This window comes from Rhinolophus sinicus, chromosome 6 (genome assembly GCF_057876585.1).
Source record: "Rhinolophus sinicus isolate RSI-liver-muscle chromosome 6, RSI-T2T, whole genome shotgun sequence".
Lineage (NCBI taxonomy): Eukaryota > Metazoa > Chordata > Mammalia > Chiroptera > Rhinolophidae > Rhinolophus > Rhinolophus sinicus.
The window spans coordinates 1,928,146-1,953,154 of NC_142506.1; the positions used below are offsets into that span (position 1 = coordinate 1,928,146).

General features: G+C 58.4%; 1 protein-coding gene across 6 annotated transcripts in view; it reads left to right on the forward strand.

Moving 5' to 3' along the window:
* The window catches only part of SLC45A4 (solute carrier family 45 member 4), a 69,230-nt gene extending 45,281 nt beyond the window's left edge, over positions 1-23,949 (forward strand). For all 6 annotated transcript variants that reach the window (XM_074317023.2, XM_074317026.2, XM_074317025.2 and 3 more), the window contains 6 exons: positions 11,752-11,940; positions 13,147-13,326; positions 13,876-14,894; positions 15,700-15,799; positions 16,946-17,157; positions 19,233-23,949. In XM_074317023.2, coding sequence (XP_074173124.2) covers positions 11,752-11,940; positions 13,147-13,326; positions 13,876-14,894; positions 15,700-15,799; positions 16,946-17,157; positions 19,233-19,586 — 2,054 coding nt within the window. In that variant the 3' untranslated portion in view covers positions 19,587-23,949. The remainder of the gene's footprint in view (positions 1-11,751; positions 11,941-13,146; positions 13,327-13,875; positions 14,895-15,699; positions 15,800-16,945; positions 17,158-19,232) is intronic.
* Positions 23,950-25,009: the final 1,060 nt, after the last annotated feature.

Genomic DNA, 25,009 nt, shown 5'->3' on the forward strand with positions numbered 1-25,009 from the left:
TGTTTCCTGACAGTGGAAGCAAGCAGTAGGTTTTGCTGTTACCGTACTTCTGGCTTTGTAGTCCTAAAGCCGTCCGTTTATTTGCGTAGAGGCCTTCCGTCCTCTGTTGGCCACAGTCCTCTGTTGGCTGTGGCTGGTGGGCTGTGTGCTATGCAGAGCCTTCCACAGGGGTCTCTAACTGAGTTCGGCCACTCCCTCCAGCTGGCATTCTAGCTCAGCTGCGTTGGGGGACCTAGTGATACAGGGCTGGCGTTTGGGGACACAGAGCAGGGAGACGTACCTGCCGGCCCACAGCCACCCATCAGGGAGGATGGAAGGAGAAAAGGTCACTAGGAGGTGGCTAAGTGTGTGGGGCCCCGGGGGTGATCATCTCGATTCCTATAGCAGCTTTTATTGTGGTCCCAACAACCCAGTTAGGTGGGAGAGCTTGTCGCCTCCCCTGCTGGTTCTCCACCCACAGTGTCTGGTGAGCACAGTGTCGATGAACATGGGGGGAGCTCTGCAACCTCCGCGGTAGGTGAAACACTGGCCAGAGTCAGGAGGGAAGGACACGTGGTCTGGGATCGGGGAAGGTGAGGAGTGAGCCATGGAGTTCCCAGCAAAGGGACAGCAGAGCTCCCCACCGGCCGCTGTCTCACATCTGCTGAGCCTCACCTTCACCGTGGGAGGTGGCCGCCACCCCCTAGGGCTTTCCCCAGCCATGGGCGCACCCAACGCAGCTCACACTGTCGCCAGCACCCCGGACCCGGGCTCTGAGGGCTGACATGGTAATTCTGTGGCATACTGAAGAGTAGTGACCCTTTCTTCATCTGTATTTCCTACTTGGTTAGAATAATTCTTTTCGTAATTGAACGTGTCACTAGGCGCTAAGCGGCTTCTTCTCAGATGGCTGGAAACTGGCGCTGTACTAGCCTGGAGGATTGTAGCAGAAGGCTCTCTGGGGATGGTTTTCCCTTCCTAGCACTGGGCTCAGCCCGTGGCTTCTCTTTGGCAGTGGGTCTCAGCCCCCGAGGGCAGGTGCAGGTCTCCTCTGCTCCCCACAGCGCCCTGGGTACTGTGCCTGCTGTGGACGCCCCACAGCGAGCCCCTGCCTGGTGTAGGGCTGGGGTGCACAGGCTGTCCCCAGGTGGGATGCAGGGGCCGATTGTCCAGCGGTCAGTCCTTCCCTGTGTAGAGAGAGCGCTGGGCTCAGCGTCGCTGCCACCTGGAGCGAGGGGGAGGCTGCACCCAGTGCCATCTGCTCGGTGGGGCCACGGGGCTGGAGGTGCCGAGAAGGAGGGGAGGTAAATGGGCAGAATCGGAGGGGCCCTTAAGGCGTCAGTCTTAGTGAAACGGTGCGGGTACAAAGGACAAATACTGCATGACTCCACTCGTGTGAGGTCCCCAGAGCAGTCAGATCCATGGACAGAAAGTAGACGGTGGGGGCCAGGGGCTGGGGCGGGGGACTGAGTGTTCCATGGGGCAGTGTCCGTTTGGGAAGGTGACTGAGTTCTGTGGGTGGCTGAGGGTGACAGCTGCACCCCGACGGGAATGTGCTTAGTTCACAGAACTGTGCACTTAAACGTGCTCACAACGGTCAGTGGCCCATTAGGTACATTTTACCACAATTTTTAAAATGTAAAAACAATATTTGGGCCCTACATAATATCCAACTAAACACTGCGTTTCCTGCTGCTTAGAGACTAAGGAAACCTGAAGAGTGACACATGGCCCGGGCAGGGAGATGGCAGGCTGCCCGCCCTTGTCCAGTGGGAGAGAATTCAGGACACATGTCGTCCTGCCTGGGGGCCTGCAGTGCCTCCCAAACACAGTCAAAACCAACTGTGGGAAGCGAGCGGCCACCAGAGGGGCAGCCACGACTCAGGGAGGACGTGGTCACGGCCTCCTGAGTTTCGATCAGAGTAACTGGAAAACTTCTGTGCAGGGCTGTTTTGTTTGGCTTGGGAAGTCTGAATTTCCTTGCGTTTCAGATCATTGTATTTTAGAAACAATGAAATGTCAACTGTAGTCATTTTTCCCAAGGAGTTATGTGACTGTATTCTTTCATTGAACCCTGAGCCCTACCTGCATGGCGCCAGGTGCCGTGCCAGGCGCTGGAGCTGAGCTGGAGCAGCCAGGGCCCAGAAGGGGACGCAGACTCGGGGCCAAAGGGTGGGTGTGATGAGGGCGAGCGTGCGACTGCTGGAGCCCTGGGCCCAGGGAGCAAGGGCTCTAGGTCGGAGGCCTGGGGGGCGGCTGTCTGTCGGGGCGTGCCTGTGCGGGGTCTCCTTCTGGCCTGCGGTGAAGGTCGTGGTTTGTGGTCTGGAGAAGGACAGGTAGAGTACCAGGCGTTGTCTCCTCTAGTGAAGGCAAGCATGGGGGTCAGCGGCTAAGGACAGAGGCTACTCAACTGAAAAGGGGGCAGGAAGTGGGGAGGCTGCATTGAGCAGGTGGTGCTGGGCCGAGTAGGTACAAAGAGTAAGTGGGAGTCAGTGCGTGAAGCGTGTGGCGTAGAGGAAGGGGTGGTGTGTTAGGGAAGCCGTGACTGGTGCAGCAGGGCAGTGAGAGATCTGGCCCTGGCAGGCGGGGGTCCGATCATGGGAGGTCTATGTGCTACTCCAAGGAGGTGACTCACAGAGAAACGGGAGATGGTCTTCCCTTTTTCAACATTGTACATAGACCACTGGTAGAGCATCAACAGTGTGTTAATAGTAAGCAAGCACTATATCACATCATTACAGTTTCCAAACTTACTAGATCATTACAATTTTCAGAATTATAGTGACAGAGTATGAACCGTGTACACACATGGATTAGAGAAGACAGAAGACTTTGTGTCCGTGGAAACAGCGTAGATTGTGTCCACAACAGAACATGCCCCAGGACGTGAAAACATTCTCTGTTTAAGTCTTATACAGACACAAGTGCATCTAAGTGTAAATAGGATTCATCTCAGGGTCAGGACAGGCCGTTTGCCCGCCTTTTAAAGGAAGCGTGGCTCTGGGCGTATCTTACAGCTTGTAAACTGGTTTGAGACCATCACAGAAAGGAAGTTGAAGAAACCCCAACCTAATGGAAGTGACTTTGTTAGAAATACTTTATCTACAAGTCTGGATGGAGCCGAATCACAAAATGGGAACTGGGGGAAACTCCAACTTGGCGTTTCCCTTTGAGGTGGTCAGGGCTGGACGGGAGGAAAGGCCCAGGGCTACTCGCCGGACGCTTGTCTGTTGGGTGGACCATGGCCGGAGAGATGGAGGCGAAAAGTCCCAGAGCCACCCAGGGTGGCCGGCTCTGCTCAGGCGCCTCTGCTCAGGCGGGCAGTGTGGGGGAGGCAGCATGGAGTCTGGGGAGGGGTTACATTGTTTCGTCAGTTCCAAGCAAGGCCTGTTTTTCTTTGGATTCCTTGTAGACTCCTGCCCCGCCCGTGTCCATTTCTCTGTCACTGTAAATCCTGACGGTGAGCCTGGCTGCCTGTGGGATGAGTGTTCTGGCCCGGGGCCCCCCGGGGCCTGACGAGCAGCACTTCCTGTCCTCTGCCACCCGAGGCAGAGGCAGGGCTGCAGCCCTTCCGTCCTTGCAGGGGAACGAGGGCAGGGCCTTGGCTCCCTCCCCACAGTCGCGACCGTGAATCCATCCTCCTCTTCTTCGTGGTTATCCTGTTAGATGGTGACGTCGGAGCACGACAGCCACAGCCAAATCGGAAGCAGGCCATGTAGACACAGCACACAGGGTTTGAGGTGCTTGTCAGGCCCCCTGTAACTGACACTCAGGATTTAGAACCGGGCCCACAGGCCTCTGCCTCTTAATCGGTTCAGCTAAGTGGAGAAGGGGGAGGCATGTGAGCACAGGAGGCGGCTCTCACTGCTGGTTTCCTGTTCCTGTCAGTTGGGGTTCAGCAGGTTCCTGGGTGTGAGGCCGGGGACACACCCAGCCCTTGCCTCCTCGGTGGCTCTGGTGCATCTCCAGGCCCGAGAGTTTCACCTTCCGTGGGAGGTGGGCATCCTGCATCGGGACACCACAGACAATGACAGCTTCTGTCCTCAGGGAGGGCTGGCCAGCACTGAGAGGAGAGACACACTGAGCCAGCTCCATGGTCACCAGGCAGGATAACCGCTCTCGGCTGCCAGGAGGGGGGCCAGAGCTGGACCTGGTCCAGTGCCACGGGCTGGGATGTGGCCTTCCTGTGTCATCGGGCCTGGGGCATCGGGGACCCTGCCTGCCGGCTGTGCAGGTGGGTGGGGCAGCCTGTCCTGACCACGCTCCATTATTGTGTGACCTTGGGGGGAGTCTCTGGTGCTCGGTCCAGGTGTCAGCACAATCCGCTCTGCTCTTGGACTTGCCCCCACCCCCACCCCACTCCCGGCAGAGACCTCTGGGCCTTTCCCAGCCGAGGCCACGCCTGCCCTGTGTCTACTGCTCCTGTTTGGTCGTGTCCGTGGCACTTCTTTGGCCACCTCGCACGGTTTGTCCCCGACCCCCAGCAAGGCTCCGTGCTAGAACATGGCTTCCATCTGTCCTCTTACTGTTCCACGTGAGCCTAGGGGGGCCTCTTCCAGGCAGCCTTCAGCCTAGAAATGAGGAAGTGAGGGGTGTTCTTCAGGAAAGCAGGAAGGTGTGTCTGCAGAGTGAAGGTGGAGGCTGAGAACACTAGCTCAGACTTTAAGTAGAGGTAGGAATTGCCCCTTTGCCTCCTGAGGTCATGGGTCATGCAGGTCACTCGGAGTGTGGCACACGCTACCCGCCCTCCCCTCCCCCACAGGGGAGCTGCTGGCCACTGAGAGACATCCAGGCGAGAAGTCCCTTGTGCTTGGTGTGGGTCCCACACAGCATTGCAGGTGGACGTCCACAGGAGTCTGTCTCCGAGTCGGCCCCTTGCTGTACCCCGGGCCGCGGGGAGTGGCTGCAGGCGAGGAAGCAGGGGTTCCTCACTTGTGTCTACAGTGGGGTGTGTAGAAGGTGACAGTGTTTGGCTTTGGTGGGCAGGGGGTTGGGAAGTGACTCCTGAGCTCCTGCCAGCATGATTGGGTGTTGGGTTAGGGGACCCCAAAACAGATCTAGATCTGGAGTGACAGATCGGGAAGTCGGTGCTGGATGTGGTGAATTTGAAGAACTGTTGTCCTCCAAGGCCTGGGTGTCAGGAAAACCGTCCACCTTGTGGGTGGCTATTGGCTTCTGGAAGTAACTGAGCTGTGTAGCTGTGAGAGGCAGCAGGGACTTGAAATCGACCTTGAACTGGGTTTAGGCAGGAGCAGCTGCACAGGCCCCATGTTTTCTGCTCCTTAGGAAGCTTCTGGAATCTCAAGCCAAGAGCCATGCAATTGCTTATACATGTTAGATAGTAACCCTGCTGCGTCATCATTAAGATGTTTGCTTCCTGCAGCCTTCATTTCAAAGAGCTGTGAGATGGGTGGCTGTGTCAGTGGTTGGGGTGGGGAGCAGCCGTGCTCCGGAGGGGGCTGCAGGCACCCCAGGAAGGAAAGGCACCCCCAGCTGGGCACCCCAGGAGCAGGAGGCTGCTTTCCAGCTGGCCAGCGGGAAGTGCACCCCACTGGCCTTTTGAGGCTCCCCCTTGTGTAAAGGACCAGGACCCCATGACCAAGTTGTTGGGGAGCCCGCGTGGGGCGCAGGGCTGGCAGTGGCTGAAGAGCACTCGTTTTACCAGAAGACAGACCACCCGAGTCGGCTGGGATTTGCTGCATGAGCCTTCAGTCGGTTTGACGGCGCCGTTTCTAAACGTTGCGTCCACCGGCCATGAGCCATTCTACAGCAGCACAGTAATCCATAAGGGACCTTTTGGGCTCCCTTCGCTGTGGTCCACTCACAGAGAACACGTATGAGTGAACTCAGCTGTTGGGTGACATCTGTGTCACATGGTTTTCCACTCAGCACTGTCGTCGCCGTGTCCCTGCCATCAAGAGGACCTGCCTCCACCAGGCTGAGGTTCTGGGGACCAGGAATGTGTCCTGCTCTGCATCCCTGATGAACGCCAGTTTCCGGGGAGCACAGCCGGGTGTGGGGACACCTGTGTGTCATTCCTCTGCTCCTCGGCCCGCCCAGGCCCCTGGAGAGTTCTGACCCACACACCTGGGTCCTTCGCACTTAAAATGGCCAAGTATTGCCGTTCCAAGTGGAGCCCCAGGAAAGCACCTGAGCTCACCGCCCTTTCTTTTCATCCCTCCTCCCTATTTCCTGTGGCTCTGGGATTCTGGAATGTTCCTTGCAGCGCTGTGGCCCTCCCTGCAGCTGGAGGAGGTGTCTGCCCCCGCCTGGCCTTGTACAGACCCTCCCTGCTGGAGGGTCCCCTGGGGGCCCTCACACTTGAGCTGGGGGCTGCCTGTCCTGGTCCTGGACCTGGGGCCTGTGCCTGCCTGGAGGGCAGGGGCGGCTGCTCCTCAACGGGACCCCCTCTTGATGGGTTCCCCACGAGGTTCATTGGCGAAAATGCACCAGGGGTTACTCAAGGCTCTGAAGCATTTCCCACGAAGAGCCAGCTCTCAGAGTTGAATGTCACCATGAAATTCGCAGCTAAGCACATAAGCACGTGTTGCTGTGGAGGTTTTGTCTGCTGAGAAAAGGAGCGTGAGTGCCTATGTCCATTGCAGGTCTTTTGTTAAACATTTGCAGCAACCTTTGCCGTCCCCTGCCCCACCCCACCCCCGCCAGAAGTACAGTTTATGAGAAAAGACGAAGTGAATGGAAGCCATCGCAAGTGCCCAAGCGTGGCCGCCGTCACCCGTGACCTCACAGTCTTTGCACAAGCGGTGACACTCTAAGCATTTCCTGTGAGCAGGGAGCCTTCCTGGTCCCACCATTGTTGTTCAGACTTTGCCTGGAAGAAAACAAAAATTATTTACTACGGACCGTGCTGTGTTTGTTTCGAGCCTGGCTGGGAAATGCCACGTTCTCGGTGTCCCAGCGGCAGCAATGCCGGGAGTGGGGACTGTTCTCACTGTCACAGGGGCGCCAGGATGGGCCTCGCTCACGCCTCCTGGGCGGCTTTGGGGACGTGATGGGAAATGGTTATTTTTCTTGCCAATGTGCTTAAACAAAGGAAGCCATCACCCAGTGTCCCTGTGCCGTTCCCAGCTCCGGGTGCCCTTGTGGGGCCGGGGCTGTTGCCCCCGCTGGTCCCGTAGCTGTGACCACGGAGCTCAAGTGCAGACACCTTCCTGGTGGGCTTGCAGTTTCTGTGCAGCCTAGAATTTGCTTTCAGAATAACTGGGGAGAAAAAAAGGAGTCTAGAAGCTACCTACCGTTGGTCCTGTTCACTCCTCCTGGCTCGCTCACCTTTCTCGGCCTGACCTGTTCTGGTCTTCTGATCTCTGTGGCCCCCTCTGCAGGAGTCCTTCCCTGCATCTGGTGGTGGTGGGGGGTAACAGTGCATGCTGAGCGGGAGGAGGGCCAGGCTGGGTGGTCCTAGGAGAGTGGGGGGGCTTGGGCACCACTGGCCCCCGATGTCTTCATGCAGCCCAATGTCTCACTGCAGACCAGGCGCTATGCCACATGAGCTGTGCTTGTGGCAGCACTGGTGACCTCTGCCCAAGAGGGCAGGTCAGGGCTGCTGCGGGGCAGCCAGACTGCTGTAGGTGGAGGAGTGAACGGCAGATGAGGACCAGAGAGGTTTGTGCGGGGAGCGGAGGGGGCACCAAGAATGCGGGAAAGGCACAAGCATGGCTGCCGTCAGTTAGTACAGGCTGGAGCGAGGGCGTCCCAGCAGGCAGGTGGGCCGAGGGCACTGAGCCCTGGGCGGGTGGCACCGTCTCCCTCTGTCCCTCGGGGTTAGAGCATTGCTGAGCTGGTGACGGCTGCCCAGGTTCCCGGGGAACCTCCGAAGCAGGCTACCTGAGGGCCCCTGCATCCAGCCCCTCTACTTCCTCCTGAGGCCAGTCTGCTAACGGGTTTTCCAGGCGAGTGGGACATGGGTTTGGGGTGAACCGCTGACCAGCACCCAGCTTGACCAATTTCCTAATGAGTTTCTAAGGTTTGGGTTTAGATAGTGTGACCATTGTTATTTTGGTTACATACCGGTGTTCAGAAAGAAGTGACAGCTTCGCAATTCATGTTTGTGAACCCTGTGCCTGGAAGCCACACCCTCACACTGTCAGTGCCGGCCAGATGACTTCTCTGCGGCTCAGGGGACCGTCCACAGAGCACAGGCTCCCCTGCGGCCCCCATGCGTACCCCCCACCCCCACATTTCTGCTCAGAGAGGCCACCTTCAGCAGACTTAGGAGAGGGAACAGCTCACTGTTGGGCGGCAGGCGTTTCCAGTCTGTGGCGAGGTGATGGGTGGACGTAAAGCAGGACATGGCTCTGATGCCGCCCTGGAACCTCAGAACCCGGCGTGTTGGGGGCGTGTGCGCTGAGCCAGGCTTTTACCTGTGTTTCCTGGCGTCGCAACCTTGTAAAACAGCAGCAGCTCTTTGGGTGAAGTGTATGATCCCAGGAATAGAAATGCCACTTCCCGAAGCGGAATTGTCACATCAGCCTGTCAGGTGCTGTGAGGGCCGAGCTGGCCAAAATGTGGGCTGCGATGTGAAGGCCCCTGTGGGCCCAGTCGCTGCCACCACTGTGTCCTGGGTGTGTGCTGCACAGGGGGCTGTTCCAGGGCAGGGCCTGGCTTCTGCTCAGACTGTGGTCCCAGTGTACGGGGTGGGAGGCCATGTGTCCCAGGGGTGCCTTCCGTGGAGATGGCTTTCTTCTCGTCACCTTGCACGGCCAGCCAGCTGGTCCATGTGCATCCGTGTTGTATTGTGTCCTGGGGAAGAGCATGGGCTTGGCGTTGGCCAGACCCTGGTGTGTCCCATGTTTGGTCAGGAGGGGGTGGGCAGTGGGCATTAGCTGGCATAGGGCAGGCAGCCAGGGACAGCGGGTGGCACTTGGCCGTGTGTGGTCAGTCTTCATTTGTTCCCTCTGACGCAGAACCTCAGGCCTCCTCCATGCGTACGGGATGTTGGTGAGGTAGGCAGTGATTTTGGACAAACAGTCCCTTGTGACCAGACGCCGCGGCCTCTCAGAGCTTGGTCGTAACTGCAGTAAATGGCTGCTTGTGGCCGGGAGGAAGTGCGTTGCCACTATTGATGCCGTTCCCGGTGAGGCCACATCTTCAAGGAACAATTTTGGCCGTGCAGTTTCCTCTCTGCCTATTAGCAAGGCGGAAGTGGGGCTGGAGCTGACGCCAGTGAGTGCAGTAAATCTGTCCGTAAGGAGCCCTCAGTGGGCAGGGTGGGCTGTGCCTGTCGTGGCCCTTGTGTGCCAGCACTCTGCACCATCCTGACTGCAGCCGGCCCTTCGTCTGCCCCCCCACCCTGCCTTCTTATCTGAGTGCCCCCTACCCTGCAGGGGGCAGCTGGTTGCCCGTCTTCAGCCCCAGCTCTGCGGCGGCTGCTAGCCCTTGGGTTGGCCATGGGCCCGGGAGCAGAGTCAGCACGTGGCCCAGGGCAGGAGGGTGGGCTCTGGGAACAGATGCCAGGTTCAAGCCCGTGGGGTGTCACTCACCATCTGAATGAGCAGGCCTGTCTCAGCCTCCGTTTCCTCAGTAATGTAACGGTGGTGCGCACCGCTGAGGGTCAATGCAGTGCTGTCACAGGATGGTCACTGGCAATGGGCCATTGAGCTGGAAAGTGGGGTGGCCTGGTGAGCTCAGGACATCGGGAGCCGTCCCGTCCACCAGCCTCCCCACCTGGACTCGCCCGCTGTCCATCACTTACCACATGAGATGGGTCATGTGTCTTCCTGCATCGTTAGCCACGTGACACGTGTTGCCTCTGTGGGTTTGCTCGTGCCAATTCTCCCCAGGACTGGAAGCCCCACAAAGTCGGGGACCAGGTCTGGGTCTGGCTACCACAGCCCCAGGGCAAGTGCCACAGGTCAGAGGTGTGGTGTGTGCTAAGCCCCCTGCACTTGGCTGCGTGGTGAGAGCGTAGCTGGAAGCAGGAGCCAAAGTGACATGCTGCCAGGAGGTGTGTGCGTGTGTGTGGAGGTGTCTGCTCCCTCGGTTCTATGGGGACTTTTCATCTCACTGGAGAGGGTAGGTTTGTTGGGGTCCTGGTGTCTTGGAAGCTTTGGTAACACGGGACAGACTGCAGGCCTAGGGGACAAGGGAGCTTCCGAGACGAGGTGGGCCCGTCACAGCCAAGGACGGGACTGAGGCCAGTTAGGTCAAGTCCTGGCCTCTCCAGCCGAGATGGGATAGCTGAGGTTTGGCAATCTGTGGGTCCCATACCAGGTGATGAATAAACCCGTCCCTCCCTCAGGGATGCAGAGTTTCCAGGTGGTTCAGAAGGTGCAGAAATGCAGCAGCAGTGTGCCCAGGTTGGGTGGGTGACTCCTTTGGGGTATCATCAGGGGCTGTGTGGGGAAACGCAGAGCATTCTGTGTGCCTGAAGTGGAAAAGCCGGGATCCCAGAAGAGAAGACAGGTGTGGCAGGGAGGCACTGCGTGTGTGTGTGTGTGTGTGTGTGTGTGTGTGTGTGTCTGTTTGCACACATTGCAACTCTGCAAGGAGCCCCCGTCACCTGCCTGCTTATTGTTTATTAGTGAAGTTGTGACATGTTTAAAAAGCCCAACAAAGGTAAGAGTCCACGGATATTGGGGTAAGAACGCTTTCCATCCCTCCTGAAATTCTGACTGCGCCGCACACATGAAATCGTTTTGTTAAGGAGTCATTTCTGAAAATGTGGTGCTTGGCAGCGTGTCTTGGAGTGTGGGCAGTGTTGGTGTAACCAGTGCAGATGTCGCTGTCCCCTGTGTCTAACTGATGATGGGAGGTGAGGAACCTGGCTGGCGGATAAACCATAGCTCGTCAGTACTCAGCAAGCTTCTCATTTCCTGCAGCAGCCGTCGTCCATTCTACTGGCTTGAAATAGAACAGAACCCACGTCCTAAAGCTCTGTGCCCCGGTGCATCTGGCCTGAGCACACAGATACCCTAGTGGGCACGTTAGTGCCTTTGAAAGGTGCTTCCCTCCTCCTCTGCACTGAGTTCCTCCGCCGACACAAGTTTATTTTTCTTAGTAGTTCAGCATAATCTTCTGTTTCTCAGTGCCTTTGGCGGTATAAAATGTCAGCCAAATGAATCGCCAGCATGCCAACGCACCTTCTATTTTTCAAGTCAACTTTTCACTGAAGTAGAACACGCGGGGAGGTTCAGGATCGACGTGTTCAGCAGGCTGGGTTGTCACCAGTGACCCCCACCCAGGTCAGGAACAGAGCAGAGCAGCCCAAAGGCCCCTGGCTTCTGCCAACAGAGACCCCTTTCGCCGCTTTGCTCGTCATAGAAACGGAACCTGCGGTGTGTGTTCTTCTGCGCCCAGCGTGTGTGAGATTCAGCTGTACTGTTGTGTGAGGCTTGTTCCTTCAGGCAAATGTGTGAGACTCGTTTCTCTGGTCCCCGGTTTCGGCACTGGGTTTGTGATAGGCGCCAGCATGGGGGCTTGGTGGTGCGTAGACTTTGGAATCAGGCAGCCTGGGTTTAAGTCCCAGGGCTCCCAGTTTGTCGCTGTGTGATGCAGGGCAGATGGCCTAACCACTCTGAGCCTCAGATTCCCCATCTGTAAAATGGGCACAGGGGCTTTGGTTGACTTCACATATCCCGGTCTCGCAGAGGAGAGCTGCTACCCTGACGAGCCTCTGGCGGCGGGGTGTAGGGAGGGTGGGGGGAGGGGGGTGCGCCCAGCGGCTCCCTGTCCCCATGCTTCTGGAGCAGACGGCAGCAGAGTCGGCCTTGGCTCTGCACGCCCACGTGTCTGACGGCCGCGTGTCTGTTGCAGGCCTTCCCGAGCAGTACTACAGCCTCACCTGGTTCCTGAGCCCTGTCCTCGGCCTCATCTTCACGCCCCTCATCGGCTCGGCCAGCGACCGCTGCACCCTGAGCTGGGGCCGGCGGCGGCCTTTCATCCTGGCCCTCTGCGTGGGCGTGCTCTGCGGTGTGGCCCTTTTCCTGAACGGCTCTGCCATTGGTGAGTGTTCCTCTGCCACGCTGGGTACCCTGCAGCAGTGGCCGAGTCCTGACTGGGGATAGCCTTTCACTCAATAAAATATGTTCGGTGTTAAATAATTGAGAGTGGCTGGCCGTGGGACAGGGAGCCTCCCGGGCCAGCCCAGCCCCTTGGTCCCGGAGCAGGGCAGCCGAGCCGAGCCCTTGGCCGCCCGGGAGGCGGCCTGGCAGTGGGCACACTTGGCAGCGCTGGAGCCGGGCCCCACGTGGGAAAGCCTTAGGAACCTGCTCACAGGGAAGCGCTTCCTGTTGTGACCCATTTGTTTTTCATGCGTATCTGACACCACGTCCTGTTTCCAGCATTATTTCAGAAATTATCTTTTCCTTTTTTTTTTCTCTCTCCTTAGACTTGGTATTGAAAATGTCCAGACCTAGTTTGATACTTGTTTTTTTGTTTCATGTATTCACGGTTGGTCCTTTTTGTTTTGTTTTGTTTTTAATTAGAGCAACTATGGGAAAATAGTTTTTGCCCTGAGGGCACTCATTAAAAATGCTGAGAACAAAACCTTGTTTTCTGGCAGCACTTTTAAGAGGAGGCTCAGTCTGTGTTCTGACACACGTGAGCTTGCCCCAGGTCTGCCTCCATTCCAATGCCGGCACTGCCAGCAGGCTCAGGGAGAGGCCCCAGAAAACCTTCCGGCAACTTCGCAGGGCGTGGGAACAGAGGCTTTGTGGGGACGTGCTGGGGGCAGGAAGGTGCTGTCACCACACCACGACCTCCCTGAACTTCGCCCCTCCTGCGGGGAGGCCCCCATGCCCCGGCCTGATGTCCCCTGATGAGAAGGCCAGGGTGCCGCTCTCCTGTCCCTGTGCATTCAGTGAACACTGACCAACAGACGTCCCTGGAGGCCCTGAGCCGAGCAGGTGCACACACTCACTTCCTTGCGAGGACCTGCCCGGGGAGCTGACATGGGTGTGTCACACGTCCTCCTTTCTCACTGATGCTCCCTTAGGGCTCCCAACACAGGCTCCCCAGTGAAGGTTGTGTAGGAAGGACCCTTTTCCCCCTTTTCAGTTACAAAGTGAAAACGTAAGTTAGCTCTTTGAGGTTCACTGAACAGCTAATATGAATGGGGAGGAAAACACTCCTGCGGGCAACACCCCTCCTGGCTGCGGGCGCCCGTGTGCACGTGGGAGCGGAGGTCTGACGGTCCGTGTGCCCCACCAGGTCTATCCCTGGGCGATGTCCCCAACCGGCAGCCCATTGGCATCGTCCTCACCGTGCTGGGGGTGGTGGTCCTGGATTTCAGTGCTGACGCCACGGAGGGGCCCATCCGAGCCTACCTGCTGGACGTCGTGGACAGTGAGGAGCAGGACATGGCCCTTAATATCCACGCCTTCTCTGCCGGTGAGAGTGCCCCCCACCCCCGACAGGGCTGGCGAGGCTGCGCTCAGGGCCAGTGCCTCAGGTCAGGCTGGGCCTCCACGCCCTGCCTGCCACTCCACCTCAGGTGCCCGCAGCTGGGGCCCAGTGACTGTGGGCAGGGCTGTGGGTGCCGGGCTGGCCAGCTGGCCTCTGTGCTGCCCACTCCCTGTAGGCGGGCAGCTCTCGCATCTGAGGGGAGTGCCCCCTTCCCGAGCCTTGGTCGGTTAGTGCTGGGGGCGTCACGTGGGGCCCCCTGTCTCCTAGTCTGGCAGTCGTCTGCTCCAACATTTCTTACAAAGCAGGAATCTGTTAGGTCAGAATTCCAAACCCAGGGTCAGCTGGAGTTTCTCATTGGGCCTTTCCTACCGTTTTCTTGGTCTCCCTTCCAAAAATGAGTGTCCTGACTCATGTAACGGGGTGGAGGGCCTGGCCCCCGACGGAGGCCGAAAGCCCTTCCAGGCCTGTCCTGTCCCCCTGCCTCTGGAGTCGCTCACTGGCCGCGTCTGTCCCCTCCCCCCCCGCCGCCCACAGGCCTCGGCGGGGCCATCGGCTACGTGCTGGGCGGCCTGGACTGGACGCAGACCTTCTTGGGCACCTGGTTCCGGACCCAGAACCAGGTGCTCTTCTTCTTCGCGGCCATCGTGTTCACGGTGTCGGTGACCCTGCACCTGCTGAGCATCGACGAGGAGCAGTACAGCCCGCAGCAGGAGCGCAGCGCCGAGGCCCCCCCGCCCCCCGCCGCCCTGGCCGGCGGCGGCTCCCTGTTTCCCGACGAGGTGCAGTCGGAGCACGAGCTGGCCCTGGATTTCCTGGGGGTGGGGCTGGTGCGCAGCAAGAGCGACTCGGTGCTGCACGTGCCGGACTCCGCGCTGGGCCTGGAGCCCGAGCTGCTCTTCCTGCACGACATCGAGCCCTCCATCTTCCACGACGCCTCCCACCCCGGCACCCCCCACAGCACCAGCCAGGACCTCGCCCAGGCCCCACGGCCCAGCCTGTCCTCACTGCTCAGGGAAACCACCAAAGAGGACGCCACGCTGCTCGATAATCACTTGAACGAAGCCAAAGTCCCCAACGGCAGTGGCTCCCCGCCGAGAGCCAGCCCCAGCGGCTGCCCCAGGGTGGACGGCAGGCCCCTGGCTGCACCCGGGGCCCTGCGTCGGCGCCGGCATGTGTTCCGCCGGCAGGCGTCCAGCACCTTCTCCTACTACGGCAAGGTCGGCTCGCACCGCTACCGCTGCCGGCGCGCCAACGCCGTGGTGCTCATCAAGCCGTCGCGCAGCATGAGCGACCTGTACGACCTGCAGGCGCGGCAGCGGCAGCGCGCCCGGCACCGCAACCAGAGCGGGGCCACCAACTCCAGCGGAGACACGGAGAGCGAGGAGGGCGAGGGCGAGACCACCGTGCGGCTGCTGTGGCTGTCCATGCTCAAGATGCCCCGGGAGCTGATGCGGCTGTGCGTGTGCCACCTGCTCACCTGGTTCTCCGTCATCGCCGAGGCCGTCTTCTACACCGACTTCATGGGCCAGGTCATCTTTGAAGGGGACCCCAAGGTGAGCGCTGCGGCCCCCACTTGTGGCACCGGCAGGGGTGGCACTCAACAGCCGGTCATGGGGGTGGAACGAGAGGGGCCGGGGAGAGCTGGGCAGTGGTGACGGCCCACACACGAGCTCGACGCGGCCTCGACGCCCAGGCCGTTCCCAAGGCCGCCTCATGGAGCCCCAGCATCACGTGATGCACGTGGGCGGCCCCTGGCAGGCGGCTGGCCTGTGTGCGCCCGTTACATGGTCAGGGCATCGTGCAAGCCTGGGAGGTGAGTCACACCCAGGTCCACGGCCAGCAGTCAGATGCCAGGGCTGTCACAGGGCAGGAGCGCTTCAGAAACCTGAACTGACCTATAGCTTTGGCTCCGCCGCCGTGTACCAGACGGCCCCAAACTCAGTGCTTAAGTAGTGATCTGTTATTACTTGTGGCCAGGCTCAGCCGGGAGCTGCTTCTGTCCCCGCGGCGTAAGCTGGCTCACAACTGCGACTGGGTCACCTTGGCTGGGGCCGGGGTGGCCTCAGCACAGGCTCTCGCCTTCCCCTCCGTGCCACGTAGCTGCTGGGCTCTCAGAGGGCAGAGGTGGGAGCTGCCAGGCAGCTCAGGCCGGATCCAGGGAGAAGGGAGGCTGGGGTGCAAACATCTCAGATGCTGGCCTGGCTGGTGGCTGATTCTCCTCTCAGTGCAATGTTTCACCACCTTTTTGAAAACAAACAGCAATTGAGACGCAAAATAACTTCCTGTGCCTGGAGGACATGGCAAGAGGTCCCTGTCCCCTGATCCCTGTCTCCTGAACCCGTCTCATTTCTGCAACAGGCTCCCTCCAACTCATCCACCTGGCAGGCGTACAACGACGGTGTGAAGATGGGCTGCTGGGGCCTGGTCATTTACGCGGCTACCGGTGCCATTTGCTCAGGTACGCGATCCCCGAGTCACCCCGAAAGTGCTGGCAGACTGCAGCTGTGGCCGAGGCAGCCTCCCCACAGGAGGGAGTCCTGCCTCTGACTGAACAGTCCCACTGTCCCTCGGGAAAAGAGACACGGAAACTCGTGTGTCTTGATCTTGGGGAAAAGCCACTGCAGCCGGACACCAGGACCTGGGTGCCCTGAGTCCTGTGTGCGCTGGCCCCTGGGGAGGCCTCAGACAGGAGTCCTGGCCAGGCATGGGCTCAGGTGATGGCAAGACTGCAGGCGCGGTACCCCTGTGCCCATCTGGGCGGGGACCTGGGCGCCTTAGCCAGGAGGACAGGGAGAGCTAGTGTGGGGCCAGGACCCAGGGTATCCTATCCCCATCCTGCAAGAGGGCCCACGGTGTGCTTGGGGCCTGCCAGCAGTCAGGGTGGCTGCTGTGGAGAAGGGGCCTTTCCCCGGAGACGGGGGCGTCGGGTGACAGGCGTCAATCCACCCAGGCACCCTTTCTGGAAATGGTACACAATCGTAGTCAGGGGCCACCCTGCCCATTCTCTGCCGGAACCTGGGGGAAGTGGCTGGCTGCCTGGCAGCCTGACCTGGATTTGAGGATGGCTGAGATAAAGTGGCACAAAGCAGCTGAAAGCCAGGGTGACCATCACAAGGCTGTCAGTGCTTTGACAGGAGTTCTCAGGACAGCGTCAGTGACCCTTCCTGGAGGAGGTGACATTTAAGCTGCTAGGTCAGGAAGGGTGAGCAGGGGTCTGTCTCTCCAGACCCAGAGGGGTACCCATGAGGAAACCAGCAGCAACTCGAGTTCCCACAGCCGGACTGGGTGTGGGGCTGGCGAGCTGGGGAGGAGCTGGCCAGGCTGGAGGCCCCGGGGAGCGGCAGCAAATTGCTGGGTCTGGGACCCAGAGGGCCGGCTTCTTTCTGAGGGGCTGGAGCTGCTGGGCCTCAAGTGGGCACAGGGAGCTCCAGGCACGTTCAGAGGCGAGTGTGCAGCCTGGGCAGCGGGGTGGTGAGAGGGCGGGCACCCAGGAGGGATGCTGGCCGTTCCTGCGCCAGGCTGCGTGACGGAGCCGGCGGGGGAGCCCCTGGCGGGCAGCCAGCACGCCCGCCGCTCACCGTGCTGTGGCGCGCTCTCTCCGCAGCCCTGTTGCAGAAGTACTTGGACAACTACGACCTGAGCATCAGGGTCATCTACGTGCTGGGGACGCTGGGCTTCTCCATTGGCACGGCCGTGATGGCCATGTTTGCCAACGTGTACATCGCCATGGTGATGATCAGCACCATGGGCGTGGTGTCCATGAGCATCTCCTACTGTCCCTACGCACTGCTCGGGCAGTACCACGACATCAAGGAGGTAAGGCGCGTGTCAGCTGGTCTGGCTGCGAGGCTGGGCTGCTTCTCCACTCGTTTCTAGGCAGAGCTCTGCGCCTTGCTCGAGGGGGACGTTCGGGGCACAAGTGGTCCCCCCAGGTCTTTGGTTCTGAAACGGCCGCTGAAGGGGCCAGCAGAGCTGCTTTCGCCGGGGTCAGTGTCTAAAGCACAGGGTCTGTTCCTTCAGCCACCTGGCTGCTGGCACCCCTGGCCCACCTGGCACCTGCCTGGAAGCTTCAGGTGTGTTCCCCGGGGTTGCTATTGGGGGAACGGGGGGCTGCGTGTCCGCAGGTCCCCTCGCGCACAGGCCACTGAGGATGGAGGGGAAGCTGTGGCGCAGCGCTGCTCCATTGACTAGAGTGGAAGCCGCCTACCGCGCGTCCCCGAAAGTGAGGCCTCGCCAGACAATCAGCTCTACTGTGTCTTTTGGAGCAAAATTAATATAAGATCTGGTATTATGGTCTGTTATAGTACAGTCTTATAGTAAAATAAAACTAGATCTTATATTAATTTTTGCTCCAAAAGACACATTAGAGTTGATGGTCCGGCGAGGCCTTATTCTCGGGGAAACACGGTAGGTAGGTAGGTTACACCTCCCGTAGCCACATTAGCAAGTGAAAAGACAGGTAAAATCAATTGTAATTTTATTTAACCCAGTACGTGCCAGGCATTATTTCAATATACACTCGGTGCGAAGCATTGAGGAATTTTGCATCCGCACCACGCCCGTGAAATTCAAGTCCTCTCAGTTCAGGGGACGCCTTTCCGGTGCCCAGCAGCCCCAGTGCAGGTGCAGACGTGCAGATGGTATAGACAGACGGTGGTTCAGACTGAACACACCGCCCCTTCACAGGGAAAGGAGAAGACACAGGAAGCTCATATCTTGCTCTTCCTAAACCTAAGCTATGCTTAATCTTCTAGTCTCTTACAGTTACTAAAGCAAAATAAATTCACTGATTGGGTGCCTACCAAATATCAAACTAATGAAAATCTAAATAGCACTATTTTTAAATAAACCTTTTAGGTGAAGTACAATGTGACTGCAGAAAAGTGCACAAATGGTAGGTGAGCAGCTTAGTGTATGTCCAGGAGGGGAGACAGACGTGTGACCCAGTGCAGACGGTCATTGTCCCAGCCCGACGCCGTGGGCCAGTCGTGCTGGTGTTTGAACGCAGCGGTCTCTCCTTCTTCCCGCATGTCTGTGATTCCTGCCGGGCTTGCCCCAGCTCCTCGTTCCTGGCTGTAGTCCAGCGTGCGGCCGGCTTACCCACCCATCCTGTGTTGGTGGCCTGGGGGCTCTTCCATGCCCCTCCCCGTCCTGTACACGTACACTGGCCTGGGATGCGTGTCCCATGCGTGTGTGAGGCAAAGGGACGAGACTGTGGCTTTCCCACCCCTTGACGGCCACCTGACCGGGCGCTACTCAGCGGGAGTGCCATCTTGGTCACAGCCCGGCAGTCCCGTGGGGGTGTTGCCGGTGTCTTCTCTGCATTGGGCTGTCTGCCCTTAGGCAGATGTCACACTGTCCTGAGCGTCTTTGTAATAAGACCTGAACCCTGGTCGTGTAAGTTCTTCCACTGGATGCTTTGAGATTATCTAGGCTGGGCTTGGCCACTTACTTTTCACCTAAATGTTAGAATCAGGTCCTGGGCTTTTGTTGGAAACATGTTATTATATAGATGGATTTGGGGAAAGTTAAAACTTACAGTATTGAGCCCCTCTGTCCATAGCTGTGCTATATTACAGATTCATAGGGTCTGTCAAGGTTCTTTTGAACTTTACAGAATCCGCACGTCGTCTGTGTGTAACGAGTTTTATTTCATCCTTTCTAACCCCTAATGCATGTTATTTATCTCCTCGTCTTACTTCCATGGCCAGAATGTCCAGTACAATGTCGACTACAAGTGGGAGGGGTGGGAAGACGGGCTGAGCGGTCGCCCCTCAGGTGAGAGGAAGGCGAGTTTCCTTTGCAGACATCTGAGCTGACGCGCAAGCCATGGGCATGGGCGCCGCTGGCTGAGCCCCCATGGCCCTCATCCGCGCCCCTTTCTCTTGCAGTACATACATCACAGCCCCGGGAGCTCCAAGCGTGGCTTCGGCATAGACTGTGCCATCCTGTCCTGCCAGGTCTACATCTCCCAGATCCTGGTGGCGTCCGCCCTCGGGGGCGTGGTCGACGCCGTGGGGAGTGTCCGCGTCATCCCCATGGTGGCCTCCGTGGGCTCCTTCCTGGGCTTCCTGACGGCCACATTCCTGGTGATCTACCCGGAGGTGTCAGAAGAGCCCAAGGAAGAGCAGAAAGGCCTGTCTTCCCAGCCCTTGGGCGAAGGCGGCCCTGAGAAGCCCACGGTCCTGAGGCTCTCCCGGAAGGGCGGCCCGAAGGGCGCCGTGGAGACCGAGTCCATGGTGTGAGCCGCTGCTGTGCGCACATTCCGGCGGGGCGGGGTCGCTGGCGGGGCGGCGCGGGCTGGACGGACGGACGGACCGACCGCTGGCTGCTGCTGCTCCGGCGGCAACGCAAACCCGAGGTCCTTCGCCGCACGGACGGGGGACTCAATAGTTGTAGGGTAGGTTTGAGCCACTAGGCAAAAATACCACACTAATTATTTTCCACAATTAAAAGAATCATTTGAAATCTTTTTTTTTAATTGAAAAGGATCTTTTAATTTCAACTTTATCTTTTAGTCTGCAGGTATATTATTCTGCATGTTTTTAAATTGTAAACCAGATTTACAATATAGACCATAAGTAATTTAGAAAAAAATAAGAGTTTGCATTTCTGAAGTTATAATTGAAATCAAAAACTATCCGATGTTCTTTGCTGCATCTTATCTGAATACTTCAGATGACAGTCGTGTAGTCAATGACTAAAACATTTTTACCAAATTGTTTCTCTGTGGACGCCAACAGGTATTTATTTCGACATTCTGACAGATCTTGCCACGTTCTGTTGGTGCTGCAGCTGCTGGAGAGTATTTTTCTTTATGATTCTTTTAGAAGAAAACATTTTATTTTCCAAACTGGATTTTTCTTCTTTTTTTTTTTAGAACAGCATTTCCTCTTCTCCGAGTTTCACCAGTGGTGCCCATTCCTGGGCTGTGGGCAGTGGTGGCGACTGCACACCAAAGATGGGAGGGGTCCAGGGGAGCTTCTTGGGGCAGAAAAGGGTGATTTGCAGGGGCTGCCCGGGCCCCCGCCAGGGCACAGTTTGAACTAGTAGATTCCCTCCCTGCCAGCGTGGCGTGTGCGTGTCTGCCTGGCCCCAGCACCTTTGTCCGAGGCTCCTGGGCGAGGTCGTGGAGTCTTTCATTGCACTTTGATGTGTCTTTCAACATCTGCTGGGGAAATCACAAGGGCTGAGCTGCAGGTGGGGCCACCGCATGTGTGGGACAGCGGCCCCGGCACATGTGACATACTGGACACTGCTGACCTCTGGGGACCTCATGGCCTGCTCCCCGCTGGGCGCTGGGATGGGAACGCTGCACAATGAAGGAAGGAAGTGTCTGGGGCAGGAGGAAGGGCCCTGTGCTGGACCCCTCGGCGCAGTTTTTGCTTCTCTCAGAGGCGCGGTCTTGGACGTGGGGAAGAACAGGGTCACAGGCTGCAGCAATTCGCACGTGGTTTTCAGACCACTCTCCCTGCAACGAGCAGTTTCGGCGTGCTTTTTTGGAACGGTCCATCTCAGGAGAGAGGGAGGCCTCTCCATGTCACTGGATAAAGTGACAGTCGCAATACTTTGCTGCCTCAAGGTGACATTCTCTTTATTTTTAAAATAAAGGACTTTAAAATGCATGAGAGTCATGCTGCAATATGGTCATTCTAGAGCAAATATATATATTTCAAGATGAAACTAAACAGTTTTGAAATAAATTACTTGAATTTTCTGTGTACTTAAAGGAATGACTGTGTTTAATGTACTCAACTGGCCTCTGTTTTGCTGCGTCTCGGCCGCCAGTGGCACTCGGTGGCTTGTGTTTTGGGTGCCTGTCCCCATCGGACGCACTCGGAGGCCAGGCGTCCTCCCTCGGAAGGCCAGGATCACAGAGAACCGACTGCAAGACACGAGCGTTTTCCGTGTGTTAACCTTGCGAACGGCCCTGTGACTTGTGCGTGGACAGGAAGTGGCCCTCCGACTACTGAGAGCGCTTGCGGCATTCCCGCGACCCCACTGAGCTGGCCCCGGGCGACCGCCTCTCCTCTCACCGCAGCAGGCTCCAGGTGGGTCACTTAGGTGCACTTGGAGCCCCTCAGCAGCTTTAAGATCGCAGGGCTGCTCTGCATTGGTTCTCAGGACCACTCCCATCGTCCAGGCTGCACAGCCTGGTAGCTGGTTTCTCCTGACAGAGAAAACGGAGGCAGAGCGTGGAGGACACGGGTCGGGTGAAAGGGACCCAAATCAAGATCCGAAATGAATCAGACGCATGCGCTCCCCCTGCCCCCGTGGGCTCCACAGCCCGCACAGGCTGGATGACGCACCCACAGCCACCGTGCAGGGGCTCAGGAGCAAGAGGTGCTTGTGGCGGGACGACCACCCAAAAAGGGTGTCAAGCCTTGAGATCCCAGCCTTAACCTTGACCATGACCTGAACTAACGACATCAAAGGACAATTTGTTGAAATCACTGTTCGAGGAATAACAACACTGAAAAGCAATGTGCTCATGTGCCACTCACGGGCAGCGCACACTCCTCGGGTGGCTCACGCGTGAGTGGGTGCATTTGGGTAGATCGGTAAAGAGTTGGGAGCCTATGGGTGTTTGTGACCAAAGTCTGTCTTACTGTGTGGGTCTGCCCAGCGTGCAGACCCAGGGGACAGAGATGCCTGGGGGGCGTTGAGGGGTAGGTGGCGCTGCCCCCCGGCCCCTCGCTCCAGCTGTGAGCAGGGGAGGACAGGAGCAGAATCCTTTGTCCGCAAGGCAGATCATTTCAAGATTGCACTAACTTGAAACTCAGAGTGTTGTCACCTTGTGTCTTAAGGAAAGCAGAGAGGAAGGGCTGGCTGTATGTGCGGTGTGATTGCAGGCTGGCGTGGGTGTGTGTGTTTCTAACGCTGTACCTCAGATGGATGTGGGGGGACGCAGCTCCTCTGTGGCCTGGTCACTTGAAAGGCTCTCCATCTGGTGCCCTGGCTGAAGGGACTGGTCGGGTCAGGCCCTGTGAGCGAGCATTGAGTTGGCTGGCTGGGCGGCTGGTGCTGGGACAGCCTGGAGGCCCCAGGTCAGTGGGCTGGTGCCAGAGCAGGACTCTGGAGCGTGTCTGGCAGGGGTTTGGTTGGTGGCTGTGGAGTATAAACAGGCTTGTTACCGACACTGGGGACGGTGGTCTGATTTACATCCTTTTCCATCTAAAAGTCAACTAAGTAAAAACTCTCTTAAAGAGACGCCCCAAACCTGAGGCAGAAGTCTGGGCCACGTGGGAGCCTGCACGGTGGGAAGGGGCACCAGAGGCCGGTGGGGTTAAGCCAGCCAGCCTCTGCACCCACCCTTTTACTGTCCACTGCCTCTCGGGGCCCCTGCAAAGGTCAAGGGTCCACAGTCCTCGGGTGTTTCTTAAAGGCACCCGTGTGTGAAGGAGGAGGTCTGGCCTCTCAGGCCCCCAAGGTGGAGCCTCTGAGGGGCTGCAGGAGGCGGGAGTCGTCAGTAGAGTAGGGCGTGGTAAAGGGCAGCGTATTTCTCTCCAGCTGGGGGGTGAGGGGGGCGGGCCACAGGCCTCTGCAGCCTGGGATGTTTGTGGCGTGTGGGGAATAGAGAAAGTGCCAGCTGTTCCTCTGTGGCTGACGGTTCATGCAGCAGTGTGACGGGGACACCTGCCCCAGACCAGGTTGGTAAAACACCAAATTCACACGAGCCACGACCCAACTTCGGAAGATACACCGGAACGTGGCTTTTCCCATGCTGTTTGGCTCCTGTCCCCCCCATGGCCACCAGAACCGGGAGTGCAAGTGCAGCTGCTGTGGGTCCTGGGAAGGTCACTGCCTGTCTTTCTCGTGTTCCCTCTGCATGCGTCTGCTTTACAGACATGCCCTCCATCTTCCTGCTGCTCCTGGGCCTGGGGCGGCTGTGAGGACCTCGTCCTGAGCGCCCCTTGGGGGCCTCTGGCTGTGGGTCAGATCAGCAGGGCCCTGGGACAGGTGGCATGTCTGGGACCCAGCTGAAAGCTAGCTGTTGTCATTACCTCCTGTGGGAAGCCAGCCACCGCCGCCCCGGCCGGACCCCACCTCAGGATCTCCGGGACCCAGGGCCACACCTCCACGTGCTGCAGACCGAGACACTTGGTGGCAGAGGGACTGTTTGTTGGAAATGCCTCTTGTTACCAGAGAAACTCCCCGGGCGTCTCGGAACAAAACTATTTAGTTCCTTTGTGAACTGGCCGCAGGACAACTTTTTATCAACTTATTAAGTTGGAGCAGTCTCCTAGCTCTTGCTGATTTTAGCAACGATACCAGTGTGTGTTAAACACATGACATTTTACGAGGAAAAGGGGTTATAAAGAAGAGGAATCTCACACGTTACTTGATTTTTTATTAGGTGGGTCAGGTGGCCTGGTGTGTGTGTGTGTGTGTCGACGCAGAGCCCTGGGTGTTGTTCCCTCTCAGGGAGACGTCGGTCTTGTGACACGCTGCTGCTGCAACACTGTTGTGCACACGGCTGTCTGTGTGACACTGTCATCGCCCCCTCCGTGCATGGGCCAGCCTGGACGTGGACCAGGCCTCCTGCGTCTGTTTCCCTCTGTTGTTACTCTGCGGTTGAATCTTAATAAACCTTTCCCTGCCAGGTGACCATGTGGGTGTGTCTGTGTCACTTCCCCACAGCCCCTCCCTCTGCCCTCTGGAGCCTGGGTGGGTCCCTTGGGGGTGGACAGAGCACGCTGTGTGGCCAGGGTCTCCGGGTGGGAGAGGACTAAGTATGGGCTTGGTGTTTCCCCAGAAGCCCCCCAGCTCACAGCCCAGGGGGCCCATGCCTGAACCCCCAGCACAGGCCAGCATCAGCCCCAGCCCCTCCAGGGCAGCACATCTGCCAGAGGTGAGGGGGCATCTCAACTCTGCCCACCACACGTGGCTCAGGCTGAGCCAGCTGGGAATGACACCCACCCGCCCAGCACACTGGTTGTGCTGGTTACCATCACAGGCCCTTTCAGGTCCCAGGCCAGGTGTGGCCACAGGCCTGGCAGCCCTGGGGCGGGCGCTGTGGTCCTGAGTGCCGTTAGAGAGCATTGGAGGAAAGGTGGGTTCAGAAACCAGGCCCTGGTTACTGCCAGCCAACGTACTGGCCAAGCTGCCACCAGGTGTGGGTGTGTGGGTGTGTGCGCCACAGCAACCAGGCTGACAGGGAGTGTACACACACACTCACACTCACACACACACTCACACACACACACACACCCTCACACACGCCCCCCCCCCCCCCCCCCCGCCCCGCAGTTGACAGCTAACTGCTGAGGAAATGAATGAGGTTGGGCCTTGCCCGAGGTCACACAGCTGATTTGTTCAAAGGCTCTGCTCACGTGGGATGGGAGTGGAGGTGCCGAATCAGGGTGCTGGGGGGCATGGAGGTGGGAAGAAGGGGGGATGGGGAGGTGTCGAGGTCACTCCATGGTCCCAGGGTCCAGCCTGAGCCTCAGGGTGGAGGCCAGAACACCCCACCACATACACAACCTCCAGCTTGGGCTCCAGGCGCGGGAAGGGAAGCAAGGACCCCAGCCACATCCCCACCTGGCTAACACTAGCATGCAGCGCCCCCTGCTGTCTGCCCAGCCGGAGCCCCACCTGGCACAGGGGCCCCTCCTGCCCAGGGGGCCCCCCCCTCCAGAGGCTGGTCCAAGGAGCTGGTCCATGCCTG